Raw genomic sequence first — 22868 nt, 5'->3', positions numbered from 1 at the left:
GTCAATGAATAATTACTAAATAATTATGTGAATATTTACTGAATTATATGGATCCTATGAATAATTACTGAATAATTATTGTGATTGCTTTTATTGGCAGTGCTGAAAACTCATCCCTGTGTGACCTCGAGTAAGCCATGGAACTTTGTGAACCTGCAGTTTTATCATTTAGAAACTTGAAAGATTTCATTCTGACACAGAATGTCAGGACTCCCAGACCCCAGAAAATGCATTGACTTAAAGCCTTTGATAGATCTCAAAGCAGTATCCTTACAGTGTCATTGGAGGATGGTGTGGGCTGCAGAGACGGATGCTTTCAAATGGGATTGATCCAGTCCTCCTTCCTTCACTTCCACATGAATGCTGGGCAGCCCAGGGTCACACCCACTGCACCCTCAACTTAGGCAAGTCCACCAGCCAATCTTAGGAGACCTGGGCTACAGGACAGTCTCCCAAGTTCCAGGCTCACAAAACCTAGGTGGGAATGAAAGCTGAGAAAGTGAGGAGGTGGTTCAGGGGGTCACTCTTTCCTGCTCATTCCTCTCACCTCAAACTCACCTACTGCACAGCAACACTGAGGATCACCAACCAACCCTGACCGGAACCGTGATCTTGCCATGTTCTGTTAGTGGAATGCAACCAAAAATCAATGGTGTTAGTCCAGCTCAACAAAATATACATCAAACCATATTCCACAAGAACTGCTCGTGGCCCTGTTCTTTTCAGTATATGGGAAAACAAAATAGCCTCAGGTTTACAAAAATTCCCAAGATAGATGGTCACATGTGTTTTCAGGAGATCTCTATATAAATTATTGTGATCACTTGATACCTTGAAAAGAGGTCTTGTGGCACTTGAATGACATCCATAAGTGATAAGTATGAAATGTAGTGCTCAGTGACATTAAAAAACAAATCAACCCACATAGAGGAAGAGCTTTGGACGTAGGGATGCCAAACTGGTCTAGAGTGTAATGAAAGCCCAAGATGGTGCCCCATTGAGAAAAAGAAATCAACATAACAGTGGGTTGCAGGAAGAAGAATACTGAGACAGGAAAGAAAACATTTTTTAAAAATGAATTATTCATTCACTTTCTAGTGGATACAGAAAAAACTGCAGAAGACCCAGAGGATATCAGAGCAGGCTAAAAGTTTGGTATCTTACACCTGTGGAAAAGCCTAAGGCTCTGTTTTATCTTACAGCAGGTGGGGTGACTTCATGACTACCATTAAGAAACTATAACCTGTTGGGAAACTGTTTCTGCCTTGACGATTTTGTACAGACAAGAGCTAAACAGTGAGGAATATGCTTAGATGTATTGGGAAAGAGATGGGTCTGTGCCATTGTCACAAGGGTACACGAATACTGAGAGTGAATGCTGAAGGAATGATCGCCATTGGTGGTGACCCTCAGGTGAGACCAGGGTGCCTGTGTTTCAGCAAAGCCTGGGCAATTGGAATGCAGGGCTCCTAAGATTCCACGACACCCCCACCTTCTAATTCTGTTATTGCAACTGCAGACGGTTACCTGGCACGCTGGCGACAATCTTCCTCACTCTTGTCAGACTCTGAGCCACTGGCAGTGCCTTCAGCTCTGAGCTCAGACACCTCAAACCTTGTTTTTGTGGTTAAGGATCCTAAATTGCCGTGGGGAGTGATCATGTTTTTCTCAACAGTAAGTTAAGAATTTCAGTTACTGACATCCCTCAGTCCTGACTAAACCTATTTGATTTCACCAGTTTTTAACCCACCATGTGTTTGCATTTCTTCTCCCCAGTCCCTGGCTCCACCTCTTCTGCCACAAACCTCAGCATGGTGGTATCTGCCGGCCCTTGGTCCAGTGAGAAGGCAGAGATGAGCATTCTAGAAATCAGCGAGAAATTGCGCCCCCAGCTGGCAGAGAAGAAACAGCAGTTCAGAAACATCAAAGAGAAATTTCTTGTAACTCAAGTGAAGTGGCCTGCTTCCTGGTCAACAGGCAGAACAAATACAGTAAGATCTATAGGCTCACCATCACGAAAGTGATGAAAGATGTCCTGTCTTCCCTCTGAGAAACTAAATGCTCTCTCCATCAAAAATAATTTCTTCCTTCCCATACTTCTAGGAAAACAGAAATGGGTATTTTAACATTTTGTTAAGGTTGGAAGACAGAGGTACCAAAGTATTTAGCAACTTTCCATGTTTGCAGTCAGATGGGGGTGGGACTAGAGTTCAAATCCCAATTGTTGATTTTCTGACACAGGCACAGAACGACCTGTTTTCTCCAAGAGGCTTCATCATGTTTTCAAGAATCCTCTCTGTACCATATAAGATCCTGCAGACAAATAACATCTAGTCTGTTGTTTTAAATGTCTGGGACTAGTGAACTTTTATTCAGTACAAGATTCTGTTGAGACCCAATAGTCAAAGCTCTGTTCTAGTGACCCTGAGGGAAACTTTGTGATAGTACCCAGTACCCGCTCTGAGGAGCTTCAAGAGGAGTCTGCTCCTAATAGAACCTGTGGTATCTGTAAGTGACAGCATCAAGAGCAGGGAGTAGGGGCCATGCACAGTGGCTCACCCCTGTAATCCCAGCACTTTGGGAGGCTGAGGTGGGCAGATCACGAGGTCAGGAGTTTGAGACCAGCCTGGGAAACATGGAGAAACCGCGTCTCCACTGAAAATACAAAAATTAGCTGGGCATGGTGGGAGGCACCTGTAATCCCAGCTACTCGGGAGTCTGAGGCAGGAGAATCTTTTGAACCCAGGAGGCGGAGGTTGCAGTGAGCCAAGATCGCGCCATTGCACTCCAGCCCTGGGTGACAGGGGAAGACTTGTCAAGGAGGAAAAAAAAAAAAAAAAGCAGAGAGTACCCTGGTGAGAGGAAGTCCTGCTTCCTGGGGCACAGGCTCTTGTTCCTAAAGAGGAAGAAAGATTGCACCCAACAATGTGTGGAAGTAGTAGTGCAGTGGGCAGAGCAGGGACCCTGGGCCTCTATCCTGGGCTCCATCCAAGTTGCTTGTCTTGTCTGTCCCTCAGTTTCCTCATCTGTTCATAGGGTACTACAATAATAGCTATCTCTGTAAATTGCTGCAGTGAATTACATGAGCTATTTCTTGTCAATCTCCTAGAACACTTACTGGAACAGAGTAAACACTATCTATTAGTTCTTCATTCTACTGTTTCTAAATTAACACAAACTTTATTAGTATTTGAGCATATTTCCTTCATGGCCTTATGGTCTTATGTCTCATACTTTATGTTTCAGATATGATTTAGAAATCAAAGATTTTAAAAATCTTTGACATGTCCTTGAAATTCCCAGTAAAAGGGAAACCATCAGTCCCATAGTCCTAGGGGCCTTCCCAACTGTACAAGAAATCACTGCTTCATGGCCCAGTGCAGTGTTTTAGAGGAGAGGCTGAAGGCTTGGGAAAGCGGCCCCGCATTCAGACTCAAGACCTCAGGGGCTGTGAATTCTGACTCCACTTCATTGTGGTTGAATCATCTTGTCAATTTCCTTGATGTGCCTTGAGTTTCTCTTTCTTTGTCTCTAAATTTTGGAGGATCAGATGCCAGAAAGTCGGGAGACTGAAGAGTAAAGATGTGGAAATCCCTGCCTAGAGCCTGGTAGTGGGGACAGTTTTGTCCTTGGGATGGACCTGCCTTCTGCCCTGTAGGCAGTGACCACAGCAGCATGTCCAGCCTTCCACTGAGGCAGGCGTGTCTGTCTTTTCTCAGAGTATGAAGAGTGCAAAGACCTCATAAAATCTATGCTGAGGGATGAGCTGCAGTTCAAGGGGGAGAAGCTCGCAGAGCAGCTCAAGCAAGCTGAGGAGCTCAGGTGAGGGGGCCCCGTGGGGGCAGGCAGGTGGGCAGGTGTGTAAATCTCTGATGTACAGCAGCTCGGCGGGAGAAGTAAGAGCTAAGCTGGGTCAGGGAAGGGAAGGAATTGCCATGGCAGGCTCACAACACACAAATATTTATCAAACAGAGAACAAGGATAATAATACGTTATGGGTTGCAGTTGTTTCTCAGAGCCTTGTTTTCTCTTTTTCAAACAAATAATTGTTGAGGTGAAATTTACATAACACGAAATTAATCAAAGGAGTGCAAACCACCCAGCAGCATTCAGTATACTCAAAATGGTGTGTCATCACCACCCCACTTACCCTTAGTCAGAATCACCTCCTGACTGGCTACGGCGTCTCATTCTTCCACTCAATCAATGTTGCCTTCTCGACCCTGTCATTCTTTTCTTCTTTCATCTTTTCAATTCGCCCCATCTGCACCCGGCCTCATTTCTGTACATGGCTTTGTATCTATCGCCGCGAGATGCACTATGCGTATTTTCACATGGAAATGTCCGTGGCCAGGATGAGGAACTGAAAGGATGTCTTTTTGAAACGAATTAGGAAGACACCTACTTTTGTTTACAGAAGAGAAAGATGAATGGAACATCATCAAGGATCTTACAGGAGCCCTCTCTGATACAGAGGAAGCCTGTAAACCATTTTCTATTCTTTCTCTTGGCCACAGACATTCCTTTAAACATGTGCTGACCTTCTACTTGGAGGTCTCCTTGAGGACATTGTCGCTCATCCCTTTCCACTGTTAAATGTTCTCTACCCTCTCACCTTAGGCAATATAAAGTCCTGGTTCACTCTCAGGCACGAGAGCTGACCCAGTTAAGGGAGAAGTTACGGGAAGGGAGAGATGCCTCCTGCTCATTGACTCAGCATCTCCAGGCCCTCCTCACTCTGGATGAGCTGGACAAGTCCCAGTGGCGGGACCTCCAAGAACAGCTGGCTGAGGGGTGTAGGCTGGCACAGCACCTTGTCCACAAGCTCAGCTCAGGTAAGATGGCCACAGGCCCTGATGACCCCAAACCCCAGGCTTATGAGAGACTCCAGACCTCCACACTTTCACAATGACAGTTGTATCGGTGGGGCTTTTTTCCACTAAACATGTGGCCATGACATGACCAGGACTTCCTGGGTAAGAACGGAGATGGGAAACCCATGAGGTTGGAGGTCACAGTATTGCAAATGACCCTCCTTCCTTGATGGAAGGTGGTCTTTGGAACAAGAGGCAGCGTCTGTCTAGTTTTAAAGGACAGGAAGGAGGCTGTGACGGGAGGACGCTTGTTAGAGTGAAAAGAGCTCTGGACTAAGAATGAAGGTTCCCAGGCTGTCTCTTTGGCAATGTTCTTAGTAACTGTCGGTGAGGGAGTGATTTATCCTTCCTGAGTTTCTCTCTCTCCATCTGCAAAGGCAGGCAAATTGTCTCTTGCAAGGGTCTGAAGCATCCAAATGTGGGAACACTTAACGACTGTTTTTCAAAATGAGATGAAGCCCCTCGCCGTGTGGTGTTGGAGAAGGCACTTGATGTGGGGGCATTTGGTGGTAGGAAGGGCTTCAGAGTGGAGCACTCCCCATGGAGAGAATGTCCCTGAATAACACAGCAGAAGCCACGTGGAGGGCCTGTGCAGTCTCCTGATGTATAGAGGACTGTGGGACAAGTTTGTCATCTCCTAAAAGAAAGAATTAGGTTGGAAATGCAAACTGTGACAGGACACCAAGCCCGTGCCTGGGAATCAGATCTGTGGCGGGATGGGGGAGACAGCTGCCAAAGGCCAGAGAGAGGCTGCACAAGCCTCCAGTGATATGGGGACCAAAAGGTCTTTTCAATATTTGGCCACATCTTGATGGTGGCCCTCCAGATCAGAAATGCATTGCCTGATGGATCAGGAAACAACGCCAGGGCATTTTGTTAAAGATAAAACATGAGAGCTTTCAGTTGGATGGTGACCCACGCCTAGATGTTCATGTCTCTGTGCTCATTGGGCTGACTGTGCTTGCAGAGTGTGAAGTGGGAAATACCTGAACTAACACTTCTGTATTTACAGAAAATGGCCAAGGTGAGGATGCAGATGTTCAAGTTGAGGAGGCTGAGAAAGTACAGGATTCGTGTGCCCCCAGGTAACACTGAATACTCAGGAGCAAGTAGTGGGTGGTAACATATGAAAAGGGTCTAGGAGGCGCACCCTCTCTGGCATCTAGGATGGGCCCAAAGCCTGCATTCCCTTGGCCACAGTATGTGAAATTCAACCCAGCTTAGACACAGGGTGTGGCAGCTGTTGTGGTTCTCTGTGTGCGCCGAGTGTCATGTCTGTACTGTACAGGGAGAGCTGAGTCTTCATCCTCCTTAGCTCCTGTCTTTCCAGTGCAGTGAACATGAGTTGCTTTCTTCCTCTCTGGCTCCCATGGCAGCCATGCTCTGTTGCAGAGAGAAGAGGATTGCCTGTCACTTCTTAAAGGGAACCTCCTGTTTGCTTTCTGGGGCCTCTCTCTTAATGCCTCCTGTCAAAACCAGCTAGGATTCCCTGGGGTCCAATCCCCCTGTGTTTAATCTTCTTTCTTCTCTGTCCCACCTGGCTCATCAGGGAGGTGCAGAAGGCTGAAGAAAGGGAAGTCCCTGAGGACTCACTGGAGGAATGTGCTGTCACTTGTTCAAATAGCCACGGCCCTTATGACTCGAACCAGCCACACAGGAATACCAAGATCACATTTGATGAAGACAAATTCAACTCACCTTTCATTGACTCATCCTCTCATGATGAGTGGGCAGATGCTGTACATATTATCCCAAGTAGCCTCTCTTTTCCTTATGTCTCCTGCCTCTGTCTAGGTTGAGGAAGGTAAACTCTGAAGACAGGCTCTATACACACAAATTGTTTTGAATAAAACCTACGGTGGCATCTAAACAGATATCAGGGAGTTTTTTGTCCTTCTCAGCTCATGTCATGCCTTTGTCTGCCAGTCACCAGTATCAAGTTACTGGACCCCATGCAGATATGACAATCTCATAGTCACCTGAGTGCAGGAGGTACACAGGAAGTATCTGTCAGGCCTTCTAGCTTCGATTCAGTATCTCTTGTCATCTGCGATTAAGTCATCTGTCCCTGAACAATGTTCATGGAGTTTCTATGCCTTTTTAAGGAAGCTGGCAGCCTTGCCTTTGTAGCTGGAAATATTGATCCCTAGGCTTCACTGCTCTCAGCTTTAATCTTGATCTCCTTTAAGTCAGCTTGCTTAGCAGCACAGTCACCCTGAAATCAGGACGGAAAATTTTCTTCTTTACTTTGCTGATATATTTCCATAAAGCAAGGCTGGACCCTGTTTCTCCACTCCATCAGTGCAATGGCTGATCCAGTGTTTCTTTTTAGCATCATAGATTTTTGTTGTTGTTGTTGTTGCAATGGAGTCTTGCTCTGTCACCCAGACTGGAGTGCCATGTCACCATCTTGGCTTGGTGCAACCTCCGCCTCCCAGATTCAGGTGATTCTCTTGCCTCAGCCTCCTGAGTAGCTGGGACCACAGGTGCACACCACTGCATCTGGCTAATTTTTGTATTTTTAGTAGAGACCAGGTTTCCCCATATTGGCCAGGCTGGTCTTTAACTCATGACCTGAAATGATTCACCTGTCTTGGCCTTCCAAATCACAGATTCTTTTTAAAGCAAGAGTTGTTCAAATTTATCTATCAGTCGAGTTTCATGTATAGATGCCTCTAAACATTTAATGTCCATGTTACCTGGTGATATAAGTCAGTATTGCAGCAACACTCCTAGAAAATTGTTTGACCAATTTCTGGAGAGTTTTTTGGGAAAAATTTTGTTTAACTTTGACTCAGGCAGGGAATATGGCATTATGGTCTACATGTAGAGGGAGACTTTGGCCTGTGGGTCTGGAAAGCAGGGTCATCTACTTCTCACCACACTTTATCTAGGGCACCCTAGAATATTCCTGTCAGAATTCATATTCTTGCACTGAGAATAGTTACATCCTTGTGCTATGACTGGACAGTGATTTGGTCATATGTGAAGTGTGAATTACTTAATGTGACCTGCTTCTCTGAATTTATTTACAGAAAATGAAAGTGATGATGAGGAAGAGGAAGAAAAAGGGTCAGTGTCCCCCAGGTAATGCTGTGGAACTGTGGGCTGTTACTTCAGTAGTGACACCTAGAGATTGTAGATTTAGGGAAAAAGGGGAGGTGATGAATAGAACTATTTCTTCTGTTCACCCAGCTACAAATTGTCCTTATTAACAATGTTGTGCGTTATTTGTGGTAACTGTATTGGTTTTAATTTCATAGTCCTCTCAATATAGGCACTTGCAATCAGATGAACCAGGTGAGCGAACCAAACAGGGTTTTCTTGTTGATCTTTTCAAAAAGCCAGCTCCTGGATTCACTGATTTTTTGAAGGGTTTTTTTGTGTCTCTATCTCCTTTAGTTCTGCTCTGATCTTCGTTATTATTTCTTGTCTTCTGCTAGCTTTTGAATTTGTTTGCCTTGCTTCTCTGGTTCTTTTAATTGTGATGTTAGAGTATCAATTTTAGATCTTTCCTGCTTTCTCTTGTGGGCATTTAGTGCTATAAATTTCCCTCTACACACTGCTCTAAATGTGTCCCAGAGATTCCGGTATGTTGTGTCTTTGTTCTCATTGGTTCCAAACAACATCTTTATTTCTGCCTTCATTTTGCTATTTACCCAGTAGTCATTCAGAAGCAGGTTGTTCAGTTTCCATGTAGTTGTGCGGTTTTGAATGAGTTTCTTTATCCTGAGTTCTAATTTGATTACACTGTGGTCTGAGAGACAGTTCGTTGTGATGTTTGCTCTTTTACATTTTCTGAGGAGTGCTTTACTTCCAACTATGTGGTCAATTTTGGAATAAGTGCGATGTGGTGCTGAGAAGAATATGTATTCCATTGATTTGGGGTGGAGAGTTTTGTAGATGTCTATTAGGTCTGCTTGGTGCAGAACTGAGTTCAATTCCTGGATATCCTTGTTAACTTTCTGTCTCGTTGATCTGTCTAATATTGACAGTGGGGTGTTTTTTTTTTTTTTTTTTTTTTTTTTTTTTTTTTGAGACGGAGTCTCGCTGTGTCGCCCAGGCTGGAGTGCAGTGGCCGGATCTCAGCTCACTGCAAGCTCTGCCTCCCGGGTTTTTACGCCATTCTCCTGCCTCAGCCTCCCGAGTAGCCGGGACTACAGGCGCCCGCCACCTCGCCCGGCTAGTTTTTTGTATTTTTTTTTTAGTAGAGACAGGGTTTCACCGTGTTAGCCAGGATGGTCTCGAACTCCTGACCTCGTGATCCGCCCGTCTCGGCCTCCCAAAGTGCTGGGATTACAGGCTTGAGCCACCGCGCCCAGCCAACAGTGGGGTGTTAAAGTCTCCCATTATTATTGCGTGGGAGTCTACGTCTCTTTTTAGGTCTCTCAGGACTTGCTTTATGAATCTGGGTGCTCCTGTGTTGGGTGCATATATGTTTAGTTAGGATAGTTAGCTCTTCTTGTTGAATTTATCCCTTTACCATTATGTAATGCCTTCTTTGTCTCTTTTGATCTTTGTTGGTTTAAAGTCTGTTTTATCAGAGACTAGGATTGCAACTCCTGCCCTTTTTTGTTTTCCATTTGCTTGGTAGATCTTCCTCCATCCCTTTATTTTGAGCCTATGTGTGTCTCTGCATGTGAGATGGGTCTCCTGAATACAGCACACTGATGGGTCTTGACTCTTTATCCAATTTGCCAGTCTGTTTTCTAGTTGGAGCATTTAGTCAATTTACATTTAAGGTTAATATTGTTATGTGTAAGTTTGATCCTGTCATTATGATGTTAGCTGGTTATTTTGCCCATTAGTTGATGCACTTTCTTCCTATCTAGCAGCAATGATCTTTACAATTTGGCATGTTTTTGCAGTGTCTAGTACCGGTTGTTCCTTTCCATGTTTAGTGCTTCCTTCAGGAGCTCTTGTAAGGCAGGCCTGGTGGTAGCAAAATCTCTGAGCATTTGCTTGTCTGTAAAGGATTTTATTTCTCCTTCACTTATGAAGCTTCGTTTGGCTGGATATGAAATTCTGGGTTGAAAATTCTTTTCTTTAAAAATATTGAATATTGGCCCCCACTCTTTTCTGGCTTGTAGGATTTCTACCGAGAGATTTGCTGTTAGTCTGATGGGCTTCCCTTTGTGGGTAACCCAGCCTTTCTCTCTGGCTGCCCTTAGCACTTTTTCCTTCATTTCAACCTTGGTGAATCTGACAATTATGATTCTTGGGGTTGCTTTTCTCGAGGAGTATCTTTGTGGTGTTCTCTGTATTTCCTGAATTTGAATGTTGGCCTGCCTTACTAGGTTGGGGAAGTTCTCCTGGATAATATCCTGAAGAGTGTTTTCCAGCTTGGTTACATTCTCCCCGCCACTTTCAGGTACACCGATCAAATATAGGTTTGGTCTTTTCACATAATCCCATATTTCTTGGAGGCTTTGTTCATTTCTTTTTACTGTTTTTTTCCCTCTAGACTTCTCTTTTTGCTTCATTTCATTCATTTGATCTTCAATCACAGATATTCGTTTTTCCACTTGATCGAATCAGCTACTGAAGCTTGTGCATATGTCACGTAGTTCTCGTGCCATGGTTTTCAGCTTCATTAGGTCATTTAAGGTCTTCTCTACACTGTTTATTCTAGTTAGCTATTCATCTATTCTTTTTTCAAGGTTTTTAGCTTCCTTGTGATGGTTTTGCACATCCTCCTTTAGCTCAGAGAAGTTCGTTATTACCGACTTTCTGAAGCCTACTTCTGTCACCTCGTCAAAGTCATTCTCCATCCTGCTTTGTTCCGTTGCTGGCAAGGAGCTGTGATCCTTTGGAGGAGAAGGGGCGCTCTGGTTTTTAGAATTTTCAGCTTTTCTGCTCTGGTTTCTCCCCATCTTTGTGGTTTTATCTACCTTTGGTCTTTGATGTTGGTGACCTACAGATGGGGTTTTGGTGTGGACGTCCTTTTTGTTGATGTGGATGCTTTTCCTTTCTGTTTGTTAGTTTTCCTTCTAACAGTCAGGTCCCTCAGCTGCAGGTCTGTTGGAGTTTGCTGGAGGTCCACTCCAGACCCTCAAACAGGGATTTCTTGGTGTCACCTGTTCTCTCCCATGTGTTTAAATCCAGAGAGAGATGTATATATGCTTTCTGCCCATTTGTTGTTAGTATGTTTGCTAGTATTTGTGCAAGAAAAGAAATTGGAAAAATAAACATATTATATCAAAATATTGGAAAAATGGGGCCCTTAATACACAAGCTGTGTGTCTGCACTGCCTCAAGAGCTCTGTTCACTTGAATGCCGCATGCAAAATTCAACCCAATTTATGCAAAGTAGTTGAAGCCCTGTGTTAGTTCCCTGTGCTGCAAGTCATGACGGTAGTTTACAGGGAGAGTCTGGGTGCCCTGCGTTGGCTCATCTGTGGCAAATATACTGAGCACGTGCTGCCCATTTTTGCTCTGTCCTCAGAGCAGTCACCCTCCACCCTGCATTTAGAAGGATAGTTTTATTTCTCTTGAAGGAAAAATGCCTTTGGTTTTTGTGACCACTCCATTCTCTCTCCCATCAGATCATCTGGGGGGTTTTGTTGTCTAATCTCTGTTGGTTAAATCTTCTGTCATCTCTGTGCTGCCTGGCTCATCAGGAATCTGCAGGAGTCTGAAGAGGAGGAAGCCCCCTAGGAGTCCTGGGATGAAGGTTATTTGACTCTCTCAATTCCTGCTGATGTGTCTGCCTTGTACCAGTCTTACAAGAGCACCTTTCACTCATTAGAAGAACAGCAAGTCGGCTTGGCTCTTGACATAGGCAGTGAGTACTCCATTGTAAAGGTGATGAAGCTCCAGTTCATGTCCCATGTAGACCCCATAATCTTTGGGCCTTGTGCCCCTGGTTGGGCTGAGAGTTGCCGTCACTGTGAGCTGAACTTATATATCAGTGTAGATTTCAATCACTCTGGAGTTGAGTCTGAAGCACAGGCATGGGGTGGGTCAGTGAGCTTTGCTCTCTTCCTAGTCTCAGGCCATGCCCTTGCCACCCTTGACTGACTGTCAGGACATTGAACTCAAGGCAGGTGTGGCGAACTCACACCAAGCTCTGCAGCACATGCCCAGGAGTTGTCTGTCAGATCAGCTCATCTGAATTAAATGTCTCTTGCCAGCTACTAAGTTCCTTATGAGTTTTGTTCCCAAAGCATGTCTGTGCGGTTCTCTACCTGCCCAAGGCCAGTGTCACCCTTGTCTACCTCTCAGTGGAAGATGTGACCCAGGTTTCACTGAATTCATCCCCATTTTCTGTGTCTTCTAAGTTGGCTTGTTTTAGCTCAGCTGTCCATCTTCTTGCTGGTATGTTTTCTAGATAAATGACTGACTTTTCATCCACAAAACCATAATAGCTGATGCTTCTGTGTAGAACCAAGTTCATTGTGACTCAAGAGCTGATACATTGCACCCCTTCATCAAATCTCAGTGTCCCCAATCTCGTAAAGTATCAAATCCTGGGTATTTGATGAGAGAAGCCTGAATATTGCAGTATCTCTTCTACGAGGTGTTAGAACTATTTGCCTAAAATCTACTGGGAAAGACTTTGCTCATTTGTACAGAAACCTAGGACAGAGCTCATTGGGAAGATAACGTTCCAAAACGGGAATTTTGCCCAAGGCTCATGAAAGGAACCAAGTCAGTTCTTTCAAGACTTGACCTCAGGCCTCCTGGTATATTTTTCTCAAAGTCTCCTGTTCTCACACTGAGAAGACTGATGGCCCTGTGTTAGGATTGGACAGAGGAATGTTTCTGTGTGCAAGGAGGAACTGCTTAATGTAAGAGGCCCCATCTGAATTTATTTGCAGGACATTGGTGGGATCAAGTGAAAAAGTAGGACCAAGATGACACAGGTCCCAGGTGAGTCTGAGAAATTGTGGACTATTAATTTGATGTTGACACCTGGAGATGCCAAGTCCAAGGAAAACAGTACATGCTGAAAATAATGATTTCATCTTGTCAGACAAGTCTGAATTACCCCTACTAACATTGCTTTTGATTCTCATTACAGTATGTTTAGGTTTCCATTTCTTCCTACCCTTATCATTTACTAACATAGTGAAGGTTGACCATACCTCTAAAGCTGTATTCTCATGGTGACTGCTGGGAAACTTGAGCACATTTTATGCGAAATTATTGAGCCCACTCTTTTCATCATCACTGTTCACTGTGTGTCCTGACGGCACAAATACAGAGTGTCCTTGACTCCCTCATCAGTGTGTCACCTGGCCAATTCACTGAGCTCTCTCTCTCTCTCTCTCTCTCTCTCTGTGTGTGTGTGTGTGTGTGTCTCTGTGTGTGTGTCCTTCTCTTTCATCCTTTTCTACCTGGCCGTGGTCTATCACAACATAAAGGCAATAATTTGTAACCTCATTGATGGATCTATCCTTTTTGTTTTCTTTTTTTTTTTTTTTATTATACTTTAAGTTCTAGGGTAGATGTGCACAATGTGCAGGTTTGTTACATATATATACATATACACGTGCCATGTTGGTGTGCTGCACCCATTAACTCATCATTTACATTAGGTATATCTCCTAATGCTATCCCTCCCCCTACCCCCTTCCCACAATAGTACCTGGTGTGTGATGTTCCCCTTCCTGTGTCTAAGTGATCTCATTGTTCAATTCCCGCCTATGAGTGAGAACATGCGGTATTTGGTTTTCTGTTCTTGCAATAGTTTGCTGAGAATGACGGTTTCTAGCTGCATCCATGTCCCTACGAAGGACACAAACTCATCCTTTTTTATGGCTGCATAGTATTCCATGGTGTATATGTGCCACATTTTCTTAATCCAGTCTGTCACTGATGGACATCTGAGTTGACTCCAAGTCTTTGCTATTGTGAATAGTGCTGCAATAAACATATGTGTGCATGTGTCTTTATAGCAGCATGATTTATAACCCTTTGGGTATATACCCAGTAATGGGATGGCTGGGTCATATGGTATTTCTAGTTCTAGATCCTTGAGGAATCGCCACACTGTTTTCCATAATGGTTGAACTATTTTACAGTCCCACCAACAGTGTAAAAGTGTTCGTATTTCTCCACATCCTCTCCAGCACCTGTTGTTTCCAGACATTTTAATGATTGCCATTCTAATTGGTGTGAGATGGTATCTCATTGTGGTTTTGATTTGCATTTATCTGATGGCGCGTGATGATGAGCTTTTTTTCGTGTGTTTGTTGGCTGTATGTCTTCTTTTGAGAAGTGTCTGTTCATATCCTTTGCCCACTTTTTGATGGAGTTGTTTGTTTTTTTCTTGTAAATTTGTTTGAGTTCTTTGTAGGTTCTGGATATTAGCCCTTTGTCAGATGAGTAGATTGCAAAAATTTTCTCCCATTCTGTATGTTGCCTGATCACTCTGATGGTAGTTTCTTTTGCTGTGCAGAAGCTCTTTAGTTTAATTAGATCCCATTTGTCAATTTTGGCTTTTGTTGCCATTGCTTTTGGTGTTTTAGACATGAAGTCTTTGCCCATGCCTATGTCCTGAATGGTATTACCTAGGTTTTCTTCTAGTGTTTTTATGGTTTTAGGTCTAACATTTAAGTCTCTAATCCATCTTGAATTAATTTTCGTATAAGGAGTAAGGAAAGGATCCAGTTTCAGCTTTCTACTTATGGCTAGCCAATTTTCCCAGCATCATTTATTAAATAGGGAATCCTTTCCCCATTTCTTGTTTTTCTCAGGTTTGCCAAAGATCAGATGTATGGTATTATTTCTGAGGACTCTGTTCTGTTCCATTGGTCTATATCTCTGTTTTGGTACCAGTACCATGCTGTTTTGGTTATTGTAGCCTTGTAGTATAGTGTGAAGTCAGGTAGCGTGATGCCTTCAGCTTTGTTCTTTTGGCTTAGGATTGTCTTGGTGATGCGGGGTCTTTTTTGGTTCCATATGAACTTTAAAGCAGTTTTTTCCAATTCTGTGAAGAAAGTCATTGGTAGCTTAATGAGGATGGCATTGAATCTATGAATTACCTTGGGCAGTATGGCCATTTTCATGATACTGATTCTTCCTATCCATGAGCATGGTATGTTCTTCCATTTGTTTGTGTCCTCTTATTTCCCTGAGCAGTGGTTTGTAGTTCTCCTTGAAGAGGTCCTTTATATCCCTTGTAAGTTGGATTCCTAGGTATTTTATTCTCTTTGAAGCTATTGTGAATGGGAGTTCATTCATGATTTGGCTCTCTGTTTGTCTGTTACTGGTGTATAAGAATGCTTGTGATATTTGCACATTGATTTTGTATCCTGAGACTTTGCTGAAGTTGCTTATCAGCTTAAGGAGATTTTGGGCTGAGATGATGGAGTTTTCTAAATATACAATCATGTCATCTGCAAAGAGGGACAATTTGACTTCGTCTTTTCCTAACTGAATACCCTTGATTTCTTTCTCTTGCCTGATTGCCCTAGCCAGAACTTCCAACACTATGTTGAATAGGAGTGGTGAGAGAGGGCATCCCTGTCTTGTGCCAGTTTTCAAAGGGAATGCTTCCAGTTTTTGCCCATTCAGTATGATATTGGCTGTGGATTTGTCATAAATAGCTCTTATTATTTTGAGATACGTTCCATCAATACCGAATTTTTTGAGAGTTTTTAGCATGAAGGGCTGTTGAATTTTGTCAAAAGCCTTTTCTGCATCTATTGAGATAATCATGTGGTTTTTGTCTTTGGTTCTGTTTATATGCTGGATTACATTTATTGATTTGTGTATGTTGAACCAGCCTTGCATCCCAGGGATGAAGCCCACTTGATCATGGTGGATAAGCTTTTTGATGTGCTGCTGGATTCGGTTTACCAGTATTTTATTGAGGATTTTTGCATCGATGTTCATCAGGGATGTTGGTCTAAAATTCTCTTTTTTTTGTTGTGTTTCTGCCAGGCTTTGGTATCAGGATGATGCTGGGCTCATAAAATGAGTTAGGGAGGATTCCCTCTTTTTCTATTGATTGGAATAGTTTCGGAAGGAATGGTAGCAACTCCTCGTTGTACCTCTGGTAGAATTCGGCTGTGAATTCGTCTGGTCCTGGACTTTTTTTGGTTGGTAGGCTATTAATTATTGCCTCCATTTCAGAGCCTGCTATTGGTCTATTCAGGGATTCCACTTCTTCCTGGTTTAGTCTTTGGAGAGTGTAAGTGTCCAGGAAATTATCCATTTCTTCTAGGTTTTCTAGTTTATTTGTGTAGAGGTGTTTATAGTATTCTCTGATGGTAGTTTGTATTTCCGTGGGGTTTGGGGTGATATCCCCTTTAACATTTTTTATTGCGTCTATTTGATTCTTCTCTCTTTTCTTCTTTATTAGTCTTGCTAGCAGTCTGCCAATTTTGTTGATCTTTTCAAAAAACCAGTTCCTGGATTCATTGATTTTTTGGAGGGTTTTATGTGTCTCTGTCTCCTTCAGTTCTGCTCTGATCTTAGTTATTTCTTGCCTTCTGCTAGCTTTTGAATGTGTTTGCTCTTGCTTCTCTAGTTCTTTTAATTGTGATGTTAGTGTCAATTTTAGATCTTTCCTGCTTTCTCTTGTGGGCATTTAGTGCTATAAATTTCCCTCTACACACTGCTTTAAATCTGTCCCAGAGATTCTGATATGTTGTATCTTTGTTCTCATTGGTTTCAAAGAACATCTTTATTTCTGCCTTCATTTCGTTATGTACCCAGTAGTCACTCAGGAGCAGGTTGCTCAGTTTCCATGTAGTTGAGTGGTTTTGAGTGAGTTTCTTAGTCCTGAGTTCTAGTTTGATTGCACTGTGGTCTGAGAGACAGTTGTTATAATTTTTGTTCTTTTACATTTTCTGAGGAGTGCTTTACTTCCAACTATGTGGTCAGTTTTGGAATAAGTGCGATGTGGTGCTGAGAAGAATGTATATTCCAGTGATTTGGGGTGGAGAGTTCTGTAGATGTCTATTAGGTCTGCTTGGTGCAGAGTTGAGTTCAATTCCTGGATATCCTTGTTAACTTTCTGTCTTGTTGATCTGTCTAATGTTGACAGTGGGGTGTGAAAGTCTCCCATTATTATTGTATGGGAATCTAAGTCTCTTTGTATGTCTCTAAGGACATGCTTTATGAATCTGGGTGCTCCTGTATTGGGTGCATATATATTTAGGATAGTTAGCTCTTCCTGATGAATGGATCCCTTTGCCATTATGTAATGGCCTTCTTTGTCTCTTTTGATCATTGATGGTGTGAAGTCTGTTTTATCAGAGACTAGGATTGCAACCCCTGCTTTTTGTTTGTTCTCCATTTGTTGGTAGATCTTCCTCCATCCCTTTATTTTGAGCCTATGTGTGTCTCTGCATGTGAGATGGGTCTCCTGAATACAGCACACTGATGGGTCTTGACTCTTTATCCAATTTGCCAGTCTGTGTCTTTTAATTGGAGCATTTAGTCAATTTACATTTAAGGTTAATATTGTTATGTGTGAACTTAATATAATAATGTCATTATGATATTAGCTGATAATTTTGCTCGTTAGTTGATGCAGTTTCTTCCTATCATCGATGGAGTTTACATTTTGGCCTGTTTTTGCAATGGCTGGTACCAATTGTTCCTTTCCATGTTTAGTGCTTCTTTCAGGATGTCTTGTAGGGCAGACCTGGTGGTGACAAAATCTCTGAGCATTTGCTTATCTGTAAGGGATTTTATTTCTCCTTCACTTATGAAACTTAGTTTGGCTGGATATGAAATTCCAGGTTGAAAATTCTTTTCTTTAAGAATGTTGAATATTGGCCCCCACTCTCTTCTGGCTTGTAGAGTTTCTGCCGAGAGATCTGCTATTAGTCTGATGGGCTTCCCTTTGTGGGTAACCCGACCTTTCTCTCTGGCTGCCCTTAACATTTTTTCCTTTATTTCAACTTTGGTGAATCTGACAATTATGTGTCTTGGGGTTGCTCTTCTCCAGGAATATCTTTGTGGCATTCTCTGTATTTCCTGAATTTGAATGTTGGCCTGCCTTACTAGGTTGGGGAAGTTCTCCTGGATGCTATGCTGCAGAGTGTTTTCCAACTTGGTTACATTTTCTCCGTCACTTTCAGGCACACCAATCAGACGTAGATTTGGTCTTTTCACATAATCCCATATTTCTTGGAGGCTTTGTTCATTTCTTTTTACTCTTTTTTCTCTACACTTCTCTTCTTGCTTCATTTCATTTATTTGATCTTCAATCGCTGATACTCTTTCTTCCAGTTGATTGAGTCGGTTCCTGAAGCTTGTGCATTTGTCATGTAGTTCTCATGTTATGGTTTTCATCTCTCTCAGTTCTTTTAAGGACTTCTCTATGTTGGTTATTCTAGTTAGCCATTCGTCAAATCTTTTTCAAGGTTTTTAGTTTCTTTGCTCTGGTTACATAGTTCCTCCTTTAGCTCTGAGAAGTTTGATCAACTGAAGCCTTCTTCTCTCAACTCATCAAAGTCATTCTCCATCCAGCTTTGTTCTGTTGCTGGTGATGAGCTGCGTTCCTTTGGAGTGGGAGACGCACTCTTATTTTTTGAATTTCCAGCTTTCTGCACTGCTTTTTCCCCATCTTTGTGGTTTTATCTTCCTTTGGTCTTTGATGATGGTGTCCTGATGGAGTTTTGGTGTGGGTGTCCTTTCTGTTTGCTAGTTTTCCTTCTAACAGTCAGGACCCTCAGCTGCAGGTCTATTGGCATTTGCTTGAGGTCCACTCCAGATGCTGTTTGCCTGGGTATCAGCAGCAGAGGCTGCAGAAGATAGAATATTGCTGAACAGCGAGTGTTGCTGTCTGATTCTTGCTCTGGAAGCTTCGTCTCAGGGGTGTACCCTGCCATGTGAGGTGTGAGGTGTCGGTCTGCACCTAGTGGGGGATGTCTCCCAGTCAGGCTACTCAGGGGTCAGGGACCCACTTGAGCAGGCAGTCTGTCCGTTCTCAGACCTCAACCTCCGTGCTGGGAGATCCACTGCTCGCTTCATAGCTGTCAGACAGGGGCATTTACCTCTGCCGAGGTTTCTGCTGCTTTTTGTTTAGCTATGCCCTGTCCCCAGAGGTGGAGTCTACAGAGGCAGGCAGGCCTCCTTGAGCTGTGGTGGGCTTCACCCAATTCGAGCTTCCCAGTGGCTTTGTTTACCTACTTAAGCCTCAGCAATGGAGGGCGCCCCTCCCCTAGCCTCGCTGCCACCTTGCAGTTAGAGCTCAGACTGCTGTGCTAGCAATGAGGGAGGCTCTGTGGGCCAGGGACCCTCTGGGCCAGGTGTGTGATATAATCTCCTGGTGTGCCATTTGCTAAGAACCTTGATAAAGCGCAATATTAGGGTGGGAGTTACCCGATTTTCCAGGTGTTATCTGTCTCAATTTCCTTTGGCTAGGAAAAGGAATTCCCTTCCCCCTTGCACTTCCCAGGTGAGGTGATGCCTCGCCTGCTTCAGTTTTCGCTGGTCAGGCTGCACCTGTGGACCAGCACCAACTGTCCAACACACCCCAGAGAGATGAACGCGGTACCTCAGTTGAAAATGCAGAAATCACCCGTCTTCTGTGTTGCCACGCTGGGAGCTGGAGGCTGGAGCTGTTCCTATTTGGCCATCTTGGGCACGTCTCTCCTTTTTCTTTTGTAACCACTTCCTAATGCTACCCATGAAATCCAGTTGAGGCTCTGTTGTGTCTGATTTCCTCTGGCTTATTCTTTACTTTTTCTATTTTTCCGGTCTCAGCTGGGAGCTACTGGAGGTAGTAGATCCTGAAGTCTTGCAGGACTCACTGGATAGATGTTATTCATCTCCTTCCAGTTATCTTGAACTGCCTGACTCCTGCCAGCCCTACAGAAATTTCTTTTACTCACTGGAGGAACAACACATTGGCTTTTCTCTTGATGTGGATGGTGAGTACCTTTCTATGAAGGTGATAAGGATCCACTGAGTCTTCCATATACAGATCATATTCCTGCTCCAAGTGGCCATTACTGAGCTGAGAGATGTCATTGCTGCAGTGAGGACCTGTAGGCACATGTAGGTTGAATGAAACTCTAGTTCTACCTGGAAGCCCAGACATGGGATTGGTCAGTGAGCATGGCTGTCTTCCTAGTCTCAGGCCATGCCTGTGTCACTCTGATTCTACTCTCAAGACATTAGACCTGGGCAGATGTGACAAATTCAGAGAACTATGATTTGACTCAAGGGTTTGTCGATTTCCTTTTTCACTCTAATTTTAGTGTCTAAAATCCTCACAACCATGAACAATCTGAGTATTTGATGAGACAGGGCTAAATATTGCAGTTTTTCTCCTAGAAGTCTTTTGAGGGTATTTGCTTTAAATTGATTGGAAAAATATGGCATAACCATTTGCACAAACTTGTGACAAATGATATTGGGATAACGATCTGCCAGAATAGGGACATTTTACCCACAGTTTCTGGGACAAAAACCAAGGAATCTCTATCATGACCAGCCTTCAGGCCTCTGGAAATATATCTCTCACAGTGTCGTATTCTCATGCTGAGGCGCCTGAGGTCCCTGTGTGAGGATTAGACAGTGGATTGTATGTGTGTAGGGGAATCAGCTTAATGTGTCTGTCCATGTCTGAATTTATTGCAGAAATTGAAAAGTACCAAGAAGGGGAAGAAGATCAAAACCCACCATGCCCCAGGTAACTTTCAGCAATTGTGGATGCTTAGTTCTGTGTTAACACCTGGAGACGACAGATCCAGGGAAAACAGAGTATGTTTGATTTCATGTTTTCAACGAAGGCTGAATTCCTCCTATTGACATTGCTGTTGGTTTTCATTGCAGTAGACGTTTAGGTTTCCATTTCTTCCTCCCCTTATCATTTACTAACGTATCACAGGTTGACCATACCTCAAAAGCTGTACTCTCATGGTGACTGCATCGAATTTTGAGCACATTTTATGGAAAACTATTGAGCTCATTCTTTTCATGATCACTGTTTGCTGTGTGTCATGAGGGCACCAACTCAGAGTGTCCTTTTTCTCCCTTATCAGTGTGTCACCTGGCCAATTCACTGAGCTCACTTTCTCTCTCTCTCTTTCTCTCTCTGTCTCTCTCTGTCTCTGCCTCTCTCTCTCTCTCTCTGTCTTTCTCTTTCAATGTTTTCTACCTGGCCCTGTTCTATCCCAACATAAAGTCAATAATTGTTTTACCTCATTAATGGATCTATCCTTTTTCTTTTTTAACCACTTCCTCATGTTACCCCTGAAATCTAGTTGGGGCTCTGTGGTGTCTGATTTTCCCTGGCTGCTGCTTTAGTTTTGTCTCCTTTTCCAGGCTCAACAGCGTGCTGGTGGAAGTGGAAGAGCCTGGAGTCTTGCAGGACTCATTGGATAGATGTTATTCGACTTCTTCAACTTACTTTGAATTACCTGACTCATTTCAGCACTACAGAAGTGCCTTTTACTCATTTGAGGAACAGCACATTAGCTTGTCCCTTGACATGGACAATAGGTTTTTTACTTTGACAGTGATAAGGCTCCACCTGGTCTTCCAGATGGTAGTCATATTCCCACATTAAGCAGCCCTTACTAAGCTGAGAGATGTCAGTGCTGCAGGCAGGACGTATAGGCACATGTAGGCTTGAATGAAACTGTAGTTCCATTTGGAAGCCCAGACATAGGATGGATCAGTGGGCATGGCCCTATTCTTATTCTCAGACCATGCCAGTGGCAACCTGTGCTCAGTCAGAAGACATTGGACCCAAGTTGGTGTGACACGTTTACATAACTATGCAGCACATGCCGGGAGTGGTCTGTCAGACATTCTAATTTGAAAGATATACCCACATATCTCTGGGTAGCTACAAAGTTCCTCAGGGATTTCATTTTGCCGGCATGTCTCTGAGCTTCTACACCTGTTCAAGGTTAGTGTCATCTTTGTGTTTAGCTCATCCAAAGGTGTTACCCTGGTTTCAATGAACCTAACCCCATTCTTTCTGTCTTCAGTGTTGGCTTGTTTTAGCTGATCCATCTGTAACACAGGAGGGATCCTTGGCTGAGGATTGTATTTCACAACCACTGACTGCTCTTGACAGTTGTTAACCCACTAGGCTCTTTTGGTTAGAGAAGCCACAGTCCTTCAGCCTCCAGTTGATATCGATACTTAGGAAGACCACAGCTAGATGGACAAACAGCATTGAGAGGCCTCAGCCCTGCTCCTCTCAATTCCATCCTGTAGAGAACAGGAGTCAGGAGCCGCTGGCAGGAGACAGCATGTCACCCAGGACTCTGCCGGTACAGAATATGAACAATGCCATGTTCTTGTAGAAAACGCTTAACGTGGGTTTCATAGGAGGTAATCACCAGACAACTGCAGAATGTAGAACACTGAACAGGGCAACTGACCTGTCTCCTTCACACAGTCCATGTCACCATGAATCACACAACAGAAAGGAAAAGAGATACTTTGGGTTCAAAAAAAGTAAAAAGATAATGTAGCTACATTTCTTCAGTTATTTTGAACCCAAAATATCTCCTCATCTTTTTGTTGTTGTCATTGATTGTGGTGACATGGACTTGTTTGTAGAGGACAGGTCAGCTGTTTGGCTCAATGATCTACATTCTGAAGTTGTCTGAAAATGTCTTCATGATTAAATTCAGCCTAAACGTTTTGTTGGGAACACTGCAAAGTCAATGCTGTGAGTTTCCAACCTCAGCCCATCTGCAGGCAGAGAAGGTCTAGTTTGTCCATCACCATGATCATGATATCAGGACAGGTTACTTGGTTAAAGAGGGGTCTAGGAGATCTGTCCCTTTTAGAGATACCTTCCTTATAATGAAGTATTTGGGAAAGTGGTTTTTAAAATATAAGTGTCCTGTATTCTAATGATCATGCTCTAAACATTTTATCATTTATTAATCATCCCTGCCTATGTCTATTATTAGATTCATATCTCTACCCTGGAAATTTTCTGTCTCAATTTTTATTGTGCCTTTGTTTTTGCTAGTATCTGTTGTTGAAAAAAATTCTCTGAGTTTTAATTTTTGTCCAAAGTTAATTTTAATCTATACAATTAAAAACTTTTGCCCGTCA

General features: G+C 43.3%; 1 protein-coding gene across 1 annotated transcript; it reads left to right on the top strand.

The window, feature by feature from the left end:
- Positions 1-304: 304 nt before the first annotated feature.
- LOC102135595 (NBPF family member NBPF3) lies at positions 305-22868 on the top strand. Its single transcript, XM_065532967.2, is given in 12 exon segments — positions 305-1952; positions 1955-1991; positions 3720-3822; positions 4621-4835; positions 5887-5959; positions 6424-6629; positions 7910-7961; positions 11495-11658; positions 12695-12747; positions 19540-19711; positions 20424-20475; positions 21111-22868. Coding segments are annotated over 12 exon segments (1572 nt in total). The 5' UTR covers positions 305-1751; the 3' UTR covers positions 21355-22868.

This window comes from Macaca fascicularis, chromosome 1, assembly GCF_037993035.2.
Source record: "Macaca fascicularis isolate 582-1 chromosome 1, T2T-MFA8v1.1".
Lineage (NCBI taxonomy): Eukaryota > Metazoa > Chordata > Mammalia > Primates > Cercopithecidae > Macaca > Macaca fascicularis.
Note: the sequence above shows the minus strand (reverse complement) of the source record. Positions and strands in the feature narration are given on the sequence as shown.